Raw genomic sequence first — 13,146 nt, 5'->3', positions numbered from 1 at the left:
GTATAACACATTTTAATAATTAATTGAGTTGTACACAATCATATTACCATATGAGATCAGTGTGAAGGTTATGTTTTTCACGAGATTTTGTTCCTATCACAACTAAAGGCAATTGTTCTGGAACTTGGGCATAAGAGATGGCCTTAAGAGAAAATGGAAAAAAAAAAAGATAGGTATCGAATCGTCTTTTATGAAAGATGAGCACCAGGAATAAATCTGTATTAATTGTTTTTATGTTGCTGATGATTTGTTATTTTTTATACTTTTTTTATACTTTAATTAAGTTGTCATGGATGGACTTCCACACTAACATCGATGGACTTCCACACTAACAAAGAAACAAAGCAAAAGGTACCTGACAGGAAAAAAAAAATCATATTAAGGTTAATCTCTTTCTTAGCAGGAATTAGTCACTAATTGTAATTTTGAAAAATAATCATGAAAGGGGTCTGAAATATTCACTAATATGGGTTCTGTGTTTTTGTAAACTACCACCTCTCTGTTCACAGCCATGTTGTTAGTACCAACAGTGCATATCAGTGAGCATGCGCTTTGAACCATGGAGTCCGCTAACTAAAAATCGCCTCAAGGAATGGACTAAATCTTCAAAATCAATTAACCGACCAGCCCTAAGTGGCAGTTGTATTGCTATTGGCTTATCACAATAGTGCGTGAAGCTTTGTGTCTTATTAAGGTTTGTTAGTAGCAATAAAAAGGTACAAACTGATTCACAGTATAGTTCCCTTGCAGAGTACTCTGAAATCTTTACACAAATGAAGAAACAGCATGCAGCTAATTCTGCCCCCAACAAGCTTTTGCCTAATAAAAACCACAGCATGACATATTTTCACATATCGGTTTAAGGTATCTTTTCAAATAGTCAGCATTAAAATACAAATTGTATCCAGTTAACATGCTATATTCTTAAACGTCCATTACTTTCACAGCAAACCAGACACATTTTTATGAGACATTTTCAAGCTCTCCCAATATTAGTTAAAATATCAGACCAAACATACGATATGACAGTTGCATAAGGTTGACTTGACCGTGTACAATCTGTCCCATGTTATATACTGCATGTTGTATAGGCTCGTGTGTCACACCAAATATCATGAAAACAGGGTAACAGAAACTTTAAAAAATACAGGTCATAAATTAATGCCAAAACTCATTCGCACTAAGGAAACAAAACATGCAAAGGGTGACAAGGCTTTAAAGCACACTGTAAAAAAGAGATGGGGCGAGATAAAACAGAATAAAATAAAGCACGCATACATCACAGCGCTGATAAATCTGCTCATTAGTATATCTCTTGAGGTGGTGATGATTATGAAGATATGGCGTTGGTGACAGAGGGGGAGCACAGGGAGTTACCTCTGGCAGTGAAGTTCTGTCACTTGGAAGAGACCACACTACACCAACATTGCGCAGCTCAAACAGAACTGAAGCCCAAGTCCACAACAAAAACAATTCTATAATGTGTCCTGGTTTCATTTAATATGGGAATGTGTATTCAAAAACGGAGATTCTTACATCCAGACCTCTCACACTGTGCATTAACATGGAATTAATGTGCAAAGAACCAAAGAGACACCAAAGATTCACCAATAGTTGAGGTTGGCTTCAAATCATGGCAAGATGGCGTTTTCCCCAGAGACTTGTGAATGCAATTGAAAGCCATTAAAAATATAATTAGGACAGCCTTTGTCACACCTAAGAGGAAAAGTGCTTAAGTCGCACAGATTTGACAGGGCCCACCCATATTTTAAGGCTGCAGAGGGCATATCTGCATATAGTACAGACATAAGTGAATGGGATCATCTTTTCCCTCTTACACACATGGGACAGAATTGCCCTTTGTTATGTTGTAGCCATTATTACAAACATGCACTCTTAAGACAGAAGAAAACAGAGTAAATAATGCATCATCATCCACCTTTCATGTGTAATGAACATCTCCATGTTAACAGCTGTTCTCAGCAGGCAAACAGTATATTTATTTATGTATAGCTGCGTTCACTCACTTTGCCAAAGAGCGATCTGTGCAATAATTCTGTTACACAGCATGGGGTGGATGTACAGCGTAATGGTATAAGTAAGTGGTTTGATGGGTTAATATTTCCCAGTGGAAGGTCAACATAGTACTACTGCCTGCCTCTACCATGGGAGCAGCACTATTTGAAGGAAATAAATTGGGACTGTTACAAACGGAAAATTATTTTTAATTCACTTTTCCATCTTTATGGATAGTGGGATCAAAAGACATCCATCTAAACTCAATTGTTGTTTGGTGAAACATGATTTGAAAGAGGTGAGTTAAATTACGACATCAATGAGAATGGTCTAAAACCTGAACAAGACACTGGAATTACCTAAAACTGAAGGTCAAGTTCTTGACGGAACATGAGAATTATGACAGTGTTCTGTAACTCGTATAATCAGTGAATGGAGTAATCAATAAACATCATTACATTATAGAAAGAAAAAAAAAACGTTTGGAACCATAATGGTCAGTGAAAAACAAATACTTTAATCCAAGCCACAATTTATCCATCAACTCAACAAACTGACCCAACCAAGTTCAACATAACAGCCTACGCCTAAAAATGCAGCCGTTTCCACATTTACCTTGGCAATCTGGACACACCAGTTGAGCAACAGCTGCGATCCAATGTTGTCCTTATGCTCGTAGACGTAGTCGAGAAGGCACCCGTGAGGCATCAGTTGCGTAACCAGCTGGATGGTGGGACTCAGGCAGACGCCCAGCAGACGCACCAGGTGAGGGTGCTCCATGCTGGCCATTATCAGGGCCTCCTGAAAGACACACATTTGCATCTTCTGCTCGGTGGAGGAAAGGAAACATGTAGGCAGAGGTGGGGAGTAACGTGCTACAGTTACTCAAGCAAATTTTCGGATCAATTGTGGTTGCGGATTTTTAACGCAACAGACTTTGTACTTGAGGATTTATGTTAAGTAGAAATTGTACTTTTTTACGTTTTACTAAACTGAGGTAGATTCCGCTTGTTCCTTTTATTTGTCAATCAATAATGGATTTTTGAAATCCATTTGTTTTGGTTCATCAGAGAGGCTACCTCCTTGGGCGCTAGTGATATTTGACTCCAACAACAACAGCTTTATCTTGCAATGCTTGTCTGTGTCTGCCCAAACGTGGAAATTTCAGCTCACTTCTTTAAAAAAAAAAAAAAAAAAAAAAAAAAATGTTGTTTTGTCTGTGCTTAACGCATTCACTGTCAGACATTTTCAGATCCTCTCTTACCCTAACGCTTGGAAAAAATAAAAAATAAAAAATCTTGAGATTTTTTGGGCCAATATGAGCCCTAATTTTACAGTTATAAGCAGCTGTCAATATTATACTGTAGCCTCACTCGGGAAGAAGTTGAACTTTTTCTGTCGTCACAATGTAGTAAATAGTATACATATGCAACGGTTTTTGTAAATATTGGTCATTTCATTGTGTGAAAGGAGAATTAGAATCCTAAATTCAAGACTCACAAAACACTTGCCGAATGTTCACCCTGTTTACAAGCACAGAGTTAACTGGCCAAGATCACAGGGCTCCTTATTCTGTTTAAGGCTCAAGTTTCCCCTTGAAGCTGCTAGCAGCAAGGTTCCACTCAAGTCAAAAAGTGTAGAATTTTATTTGATCAAAGTGGCTGGTTGTAGGATGGCTTTTTTTTTTTTTTTTAATGTAAAAAATACACAATTGATGAATTTGCCCTCAATAGATTCTACTTCATTCCAATAAAGTTTGCCCCAATTGTCATTTGTCAGGTTGTTTTGTGAGCATGCAGTAAATATAATAGATTTTATGAAATACACTGCAGGATTCTTGGCTTTTTTTTTCCATGTAAAAATTACACAATTGATGAATTTGCCCACAGCAAATTCTACTACATTATAATGAAGTTTACAATTGTCAATTGTCAAGTTCATCTGTGAGCATGCAGGACAAATCCACACGCTCACATTCTAAATAAGGTAAATTGGTTGACTTAGAGTTGTGCAAGGTTGTTGCATTACTCCAGAATTCTTGCGAGAAACATCCTGAGGGCCTTAAATTATGCAACAATACAAATTAGGCAACAATACAATGTCAATATTAACCTTGATCGTCTCCAACTGCAAGACATTGTACAAGCTCTTTTTATATATCCAAATGACATGTAGTAAGGAGGAACATAGTGCTAAACGATATGATATATTACCAGACAACATGCACACATGCATTTACGCACACAGTCGCAGCGTACAGTACTGTGTCTACAGGGGTTATGGGCTAATTCATCACAGGACAGATCCTAATGTAACACGTATGCAGTACGCATCATGTTAATGTGCTTCGGTGCGTATCAGGCAGACAGATATACGACCCATCTTGTAATGCTCCAGTGAACACCAACAGGGGTGATATCACAGAAGAGGATTAATGCGTTGCAAGTATCACAAGGCTTGGATAATAAGATGATGCAGAGATTGAAGCAGAGAACTACACATCTGCTGTTAAAATATTTTTTTCATTATATTCAGGAATCACTATGTGATGGCTTAAATTCAAAGGACAGTTCCACAAGATTTGAATTTCGAAAAAGCTGAACGTTTTTACCAACTTTTAGGTTGAGTTGATGTGCATTTTATGGATACTCTGAAATTGGTGTCAGCATGTTGCATAAATGTGACTTCCCTTCGCCAGGGGTGAAGACTGCTGGGCAGATGTTTGTGTCAATGATGTGCCTACTTTTATATGTGCAGGAGTGTATTTTTTTCAACTCATTATGAGGGGAATTTAATATAGTTTATTTGTACAAATCTTAAGTGCGAAACACAATATCAGCAAGATAAACGTACTTGCTTGGTATGGCGTGAATAATAACTAATGTACACAAGAGAAACATAATTACTGCAAATATTTCTGAATAAAAACTCGAAAAGTCCCCTTAGGCCTACTTAAAAAGTAAAAAAAACTTCAGCAACGCAATTTAATGTAGTATCAAACATGTCTCTTGTCTAAAAAAAAAAGACTATATATAGTACGTAAATGGCTATCCTACAATGCCCACATAAAATCTTGTTTAGTCTCCCTTTTGGTTGCCAAGACAAGCTCTCAAAGCACACCAAGCATAAATTATAACAAACACTGGGTAGTCATCAAAGGCATCCTGATGAAAACAGAAATGCTCACACTAACACTTCCTCTTAGACCGCCAAAGTAAGTGTAAAAAAAAAAAAAAGAGTCCAATTGGGTCACTTTCCATGCGTGTGTTTGTGAGGATGAGTATGTGTGCTAATGAGAATCATTTCATCTGCATTGCATCATCACTGGATAATAAGCTTGATCTTTTTCAGTTTTCTTTTTGAAACTAGATGAACTGTGAATGTTTGAGAAATGGAATCTGGTGAATGCATAGCGGATATGATAAGTCTACATACCCCTTTTCAAATGCCAGGTTGTTGTGATGTAAAGAATGACACCAAAATAAATCCTTATAAAACTTTTCCCACAATGAATATGACATATAACCTGTATAACACAATAGCCCTTTTTTTTTTTTTTTTACTTTTTCTTTCAATACTTTGGGGAAGTGCAGGCAAAATAAACAAACCTTTATATAACTGGAACGTTGCTGTATTCATAATCAACCAAGCACATACAAACTAATAATCGAATACAAGAGCGGCATCAAAATTTATGTCTTTAGATATTCTCATTTTTGACTTTCATACATGGTATATTGCAGTGGTGTAGAACTCCACTGCATTATACAGGCGATGCTTGTACTATTTTGGCTCAAATAAATAGCTTAATGAGGTAACCAAATGTAGAAATGCTCATCGCTCATCACAAAAACCCCCACAAATGAGCGTTATATTTATAAATGGCAACATCTTGAAAGAGCTCTTGTGTTGGATCTGATTGAATTGTGCAAGTATATCTAGTAAAGAGCCTAAAGAGAAAACAACCTGCAATAAATAAATAAAAAACTGGGATCGAATTGTATTTACTCACATCCATGAACTCCACATTTGCCTTGGGCCCTGTGGCTTCATTGAGGATTTTGATGGCTACAGGTATCTTAACAGTTTCACCCTCAGGAATCCAAATTCCCTAGAGAGAAAGAATATTAACAACACAGTTGAAGACAGCTGATGCGGGTGTACAATTTCAATCAGTGTATGTGAGGTACACTACACGCAACCCAGTTCCCATATGTGAACAAGCATCTGAACAAAATTATTGGGACATTAGTATCCACAGTAGGTACAAATGAAAACGTAAAACTTGTTTCCCCACTGAAACCTGTCCCGAGTTGTTTTGAGTTAAATTAGTTCATGCAGAGATGATGTGGGCAGTGATTCTAAAATTGTACCATGGCACATCAGAGTGCCGCGGGAAGTTCTCTAATTTCACTCAATTGGTCCAAATATCATTTACAGTACGTATCGGTACTAAAAATAATGTTGCTGTGTTAATATTATAATTATATATTTAATCATGTGGTTTTTTTTGTGTTTTTTTTTATATGATGGAACATAAAAGTATGTCAATTTAAAACCAGTACGTGTGGCGCAAACATAGGTATATGTATATTCTATATATTCTAAAATATATTTATACATTATTTTCTATGCCCACCTAGTGATGGTCAAGTCGCCCTTTAGCCCCGGGAGAGAAAAAAAATCCTGGAGCCGTCCCTGCAGTGACGATATTTCAATAATGCCCTCCCGTCTCCAGAAGCTTTCTTCCTGCACAACCTTTCCACTTTCTTGTTCAATAATGGCTATGCTCTCTACCTCAATTAGTAAATTGCTCACTCCTCCACCCTTGTCACCTATTTTATCTCCTTTCTTTCAACGTGTCATCCAAAATCCCATTGGGGTAGCGGGTACTATGATGATATAGTGCATGCTGAATGATTAAAAGTTATTTTGTCCTTGAAAAAACGGGCAAAAATATTTTATCATTTTGAAGGATCCAATTTCAACTGTGATTAAAGTGATTTAGCAGCTGCCAAAACGGTCAAAGCATTTAAAAGAGGAGGGAGAATTCAAGTGCCTTTTAACTTTTCAACAAGCTCCAAATGCGTTGCACTGCCGCTATACACCCGCATGACAGCAAGCTTAACATCTCCACTAAAGTGAAAGCACCTCTGATCACAGCTTTAATTTCAGGAGTGATACATTTAGTTTTATACACTCGCTCCAACAGCATGCGTCGGGATAATTATTGCTCAGTGAGGTTTAATTTAATCAAAATGAACTGCATTTCAAATTATTTCTCCGCAAAAATCTCCAGGTTTTCAGCAAGCTCATAAGAGTTCAGAATCCTAATTGTCCTAAATGGGGTACTATTGTTTGTTTTTACCATCTGCTCCCACAATAATAATGGACATTTTATTGGCCTGTTCATAAATGCACAAAAACATGTTTAATTTTACCTCATTATTAAACCGTAGCGCAATGTCCAATGGGAATATTACACTGCTGTTAAATTCTGGATTAGGGCAATGCCCAGTTAAAAGTAAACGCTAGAAGACAAAAATATTCTGCTAAGGGCACCGTATGGTTCTTCAGAATACTATATACACTCCTCTTTTCATAATTATGACAAAAACATTCAAAAATACAGATGGATGAGAAAAGGAAGATACATGGACAATTTCATATGCTGTTTGTCCTTAGCCCAGTGTCACACTGGCTCCCACCTTGACTTTACATCTATTACATTATGACCACAGGGGACTTCCTGGGCACTACCACCTGTTATTCTCATCTTCTGCCTCCAGCTTTCAAACTAATTTCTTGTCAATAATGATCTTGTAATACCATTCACTTTCCATCCACTTTAATATTCCTCAAAGAATTGATCAAAACTATTAGGCGTATCAATTTATTTTGCAAAGTCCAAAGCAGCTGACTACCATGCCACCGAAATCACTTTACCTTGTATACTGTCCCAAAGGCCCCAGAACCGAGTATCTTGACTCTTTTGAGTTCTGTCTCTTTCAAGATTCGAAGCTGAGCTTGGTTGGGTGCAGTCCCACTGGGTGTTAATGGTTCCACCAGCTGAGGAAACAGAAAATAACACTCGGTCATTATAGAACCGTTGATTCCAGTGATTGTTGTATCGTGTGGTCCTTCCCACAACAATAAGGATTCACATTGTAATGTGACGAAAAACCACGAAAAAGAAATGCTTCAAACAGATCATTACAGAATCTCCAAACTTCAAGTTCACGCTGCTGTATCATCGCTTCTCAAGTACAGCAGAGCAATAAATAGATGAGGGAGGAAATGAGAAAAAGGGGGAAAAGGACCCTTGTAGAAATAAAACAACGGGAAGGCAATGAGGAAGCAGGTATCTGACTTGCTAGAGAAGCAAAAGCACACAAAACGGAAGCAATATAAGGAGGATTAGGAAAATAGTATCCAAGTGCGGGAAGGGAAGGCGGAGATAATCACAGAGTGTAAATCAGACAGACTTGGGTGGGCAGCCCTGTTTCCCTCTGGCTCCTGGTTGTTACAGTTTGATTAAAAACAATAACAATTCTTCATTGAAACTGAATAATAAATCAGCATCTGGAGAGAGGCACAGAGACACGCACACACACAAACAATCACATACGAACAAACAGACTCCTATACACTGCAAGGAGCTGTCCAGTACATTCTGCCAGTCTAGCACAGTAGGAACTGTCTACATTCTCACTCTAAATAGTGGTGCTGAAACGTTAAATAATACCATTGTATCAACTAACACTAAGGTTCCAACCAACAGGCTGCACGCTAGTACCAAAGTGCAAATAACTGGGCAGTAGGAAGCACAGACAAAAAATAGACAAATACGCAGTATATCATCGATAGTATTCCATTTATTTACTTGAGATTTGACTATTCTTTGAAACTTCACTACAACAGAGACCAAGCTGAGTTTCTCAGTTTCTCTCACGTGTTCTAAGCCAGTGCCTCATTACATGCCTGCCGACTTTTCTCCGCAACTTTCTGCAAGTTCAGCTGCGCTCAACTCCCTGCCTGCTTTACCCCACTCCTCCTTCAACCACCTGCTTCCCTTTGACTATGCCTGCCATTATCCACTCTCCCATCAATCTCCACCTCTTGAGGATAATCCATGGATGAAGTACCTGAACAGTTTTTCTGTACGCAGGGAGTCTGCTAACAGAGTGAAATGACACGGGAGTATCTTTGTGACGACCATAATAGGAGGTCGTAATACCAAATGCAAAGCTAATGTTCGACAGCGCTCCCAATTTTCGTGTCAGCCGCGCATGAAGCACTGGACCAGCCACTGTAAAGAAAGCAAACTACCAGGCCTAATTTTCTATGTGGGCAAATGAGTGGCTTGAATAATGCACAGTACTGTACTTTTCCTCTTTCAACACGCATTGCGAGAAAATTCCTCCTCTCTTAATGTTGCCATCCTGTACCTTTTTATGACGGCATTGTATTGTTGAGAAAGCTAATAGGTATACCTGAGCCTCTGAGTTAATGACAGTTTTTATAACTCCAAGGTCACCATATAGAGACAGGAAGATTATTTAGTACAAGGACAGACACGCGCGCACAGACTTGGAAATACACATTCATTTCCAAACGATATTCTATAAATATATAAAATTGGACCTCGGGTATTTAGTTACTTTAGGAATTCACAAGATAACCATCCAACATTTGTAAAATAGTGCCATAAACCCTCTATTACAACCAAATTTGGTCACGAATCATGTACACCTCACTATGAGAATATTTAGCCACGAGATTGGGATGATAATAAGGAAAATATGTATAACTGACACTGTTTAGAATTAAAGACTATATATTGATCATATATAAATATGTTCCTTTCATTTCTAGGTATGTTTATGAGCATCCAATATGGGACTAACACAGTACAGTCCAATGCCCAAAAAGTGGCACAACTTGCCTCCTACAATTAACTACTGTTCATTTGACCGAGTGTAAAGAGCATTTATCTGAAAGCAACAAAATATATGTCCATTTTTTGTTACACAATTATTGCTCCAATTTCAATCTGATTTCCAATAAAGACTTGAATCACCTCTGTCTCGAGGAAGCGACGAAGGGCCCGCTTCTTCTTGATGTTGTTCCGGCGCATGGACACCGCCACGCTCAGCACAATGATAACCACCATGAAGAGGCTGCCGATCACCCCTGCCGCGATCAAAGGGGTTCTGAGGACAACAACGTGGAAGGGAAGACAAGGAGGAAACATGACATACAGTAGGTCATTAGAATGGATGAAGCATCGCTGCTGTGAGATAAGAAAAGTTGGGGTGCAGCAGAGAGGTTGCTATGGAAAAGTAGCGTGAATATCATACATTAACGACAAGCTAAAAGTACGGGAGCACTATTTTGAGAAGTGGAACTAAATGTTTGCGACTTGCTTTTGCGATCACACAGACCGACCTGCTTTACTGAATCAAGGCATATGCGTTTGATGTACATCTGTGACGCTACCCACCCTGCTGTTTTGTAGTATGTTTTATCCATTAAGAAATGTGTTTCTTTTAAACCATTTTCTCATGCTTTGTTTTGTGTTTTTTGGGGGGTAGGTTACAAAGTACACACAAAGTATTTACAGAGCTCATGAGAACTACCTCCAGTGCTCATCTGCCATCAGATACAATGTGTACTTCATTGGGCAAATGTGACTATTGCAATGGTAATTACAGCTAGTGACACCACACTGTTTTGTTTTCCAGATGGGGAACAAAAGGAGGCATATACTGTATTCGTTTGGGCGCCATTATGTGTGCATGTGGCAACTTATGAAGACAAAGCATCTACTAGGCGTCACTATTTGAGGAAAGTTGCGATAGAAAAGGGATGGATGGTAAAAATCTTTTACATGACTCAATGTACCTGTATATCTACAGCACGCAATCGTTTTCCGCCATAGACAAACACTAACATCAGAAATATGTAATTCAAGTCAATCAAGAAGGCAGCCTTGATTAAATATGATATAGAATCATGTTGGATGAGAATAGTCAATTTTGATGAGTGAATATGGAGTGACAGCTTAATCAAATGTGCACAAAGGCCCTTCACTGAAATATTGGCCTATTGTGATAATGAATGTCTGATAAGGCGCTTCAAATCATGCTCAAAAGGCAATGCTGCCAAAAGACAGCAGATTTACAAGATGTGTGACACCCAAGCTGCTGGATGAGCTGGACATTTAATGTATCACCACAACTGCTATCAGAGATCTGATAAGAGCTGATCCGCTCAACAGGTCAGCTGAGTTACATTCTGCTGCTGCTGCTCCTTTATCCTGTTAGCCGTGTCTCCGAGTTGAGCAGGGAAATTGTAGATTTTCATCAGTTCTCTAAAGCGTCCCCTGGATTTGTAGTTATCTACTTCACCATCGATTGCCCTCGGTAAAAGGCTGCCTATTCGTCAGTAAAGCAGCGGCTAAAAATATATATGTTGTATACAGTAAATATACAAACATATTGAGCCACATGGTCACTGAACCAATAGGAAGTAAAAATGCAAATGAGGATCTATAATAACTTCAACTCTTGGGAACAAGTAAAAACAGGCCAAACAGTTGGAAATATAAGTGATTGTCTATGTATTCTGTGCACAGCAATGCAGCATGCTCTGGTTTTGAGTTTGGGCAGTAACGAAAGGCGATATTGTACCTGTCCATCCAACCAATACAGTCTTGAGGTCTTGGTCCAGTGCACCTATGAAAACACATAATGGGGGGGGGGAGTTAAAAGATGCAGAGGTCTGAAAATGGGGAGACTGCAGTGAGTCACACAAAACAAGTGTGTAAGTGTAAGATTGCTGTGTATTGCGTGAGTGGTCAAGGAACAAATTAAACCTCACTGCACCACTATGTATTTAATTGGATACCAACAATCATTATGAACATATGCTAAAACTATCACGGGACATACTAAAGGCCTAATGTACTAGGATCCTAAATAGAAGCAGCTAAATTGCAAGTTGACTTGGACACTTTCTCCAATGTGCTTAAGTCAAAAAGCCACACAACTACTGGACACACCTTTCTGGCTGTGCAGATTCTCCCATCCACTTAAATCTGTCATTTATGCACTTTCTTGGCAGATATGCACTTTGGGTGGAGCAACCGTAAAATATGGGTGTTCCCTGTTAAATCACTCCAGAGGCTCTGGTAAGTCCAGTGAAGGAAGGTGAACCTTAGTTTTACAATATACACAGCCACATGATGTATGACCCTGCTATCAAGCTAGTAAATGTATGTAGTGACAGAAAAAAAACTACATTCAGAACCATAAAAGATTCTTCTTCTTCTTCCATGCGAGTCTGCTGAATAGACAATTTGTGACAGTATATTTTGTTTGTTAGTTTTCAGGTTTCAAAAATGTTCACGCTAAGTGAAAGGTCTCCCCACCGCCTGTAATTTCACCTAAGATGGTCTAGCACTCATTTGCATACTGGAAACACTTGACTTTCAAACGTGCTGGTCGAAGACACAAAACTAGTCATAGCAACTCACGTCAGATTTGAAAAATCACATTGCAGATGCAATCCTAATTGTGCCCGGCTACTAGATTAGCTTCCACTTTTGTTTGCGTGCGCACTCAAGATTGCATATGGAAACCTTGAATGAATCAAGCCCCATGTGTGCATTAAAAATGGATTGTACGAAAGGGTTAAAAATACAGGACGATAGTTGAAGTCCTGATCCCTCTAATTCTCCCGACTTGTCTTGAGAGGGAGAGATGCTTATGAAGCTGTACCTGTGACAAAGTGTCAGCCCGGTGTTTTCCATTTATGACTACATTGTTACGCTCCAGTGAGCCGGGGGCTGTCACTCAGGAAAGGAGAAATAACACACTCGAATGACACATGCTCCCCGTGGAGTAAAATACAAAATTTTGTCTCACCAACCAGTGTTGAATATTGCATGGAGAGATGACTGGCTAGTGAGTGATGGAGGGAAACGTGAAGGACTCAGCTCCTTTTTCGTTATTTCTCTCTTCTATCTCATTTTCTCCATCACATCTCTATTTATTGCTCTGGTCTTGAAAGATGTCATGATATAACTTTATGTTCGAGGAACACACCATGAGAAAGAAAGGAGTACCT

General features: G+C 38.7%; 1 protein-coding gene across 5 annotated transcripts in view; it reads right to left on the bottom strand.

The window, feature by feature from the left end:
* erbb4b (erb-b2 receptor tyrosine kinase 4b) overlaps positions 1-13,146 on the bottom strand; it is a 180,184-nt gene that overhangs the window by 20,074 nt on the left and 146,964 nt on the right. For all 5 annotated transcript variants that reach the window (XM_086051417.1, XM_086051416.1, XM_086051414.1 and 2 more), the window contains 5 exons: positions 11,709-11,753; positions 10,097-10,229; positions 7,963-8,085; positions 6,029-6,127; positions 2,632-2,817 (listed from right to left, as the gene is read on the bottom strand). In XM_086051417.1, the coding sequence (XP_085907543.1) occupies positions 2,632-2,817; positions 6,029-6,127; positions 7,963-8,085; positions 10,097-10,229; positions 11,709-11,753 (586 nt within the window). The remainder of the gene's footprint in view (positions 1-2,631; positions 2,818-6,028; positions 6,128-7,962; positions 8,086-10,096; positions 10,230-11,708; positions 11,754-13,146) is intronic.

This window comes from Filicampus tigris, chromosome 14, assembly GCF_054856515.1.
Source record: "Filicampus tigris isolate MCC_2025a chromosome 14, RoL_Ftig_1.0, whole genome shotgun sequence".
Classification (NCBI taxonomy): Eukaryota; Metazoa; Chordata; class Actinopteri; order Syngnathiformes; family Syngnathidae; genus Filicampus; species Filicampus tigris.
Note: the sequence above shows the minus strand (reverse complement) of the source record. Positions and strands in the feature narration are given on the sequence as shown.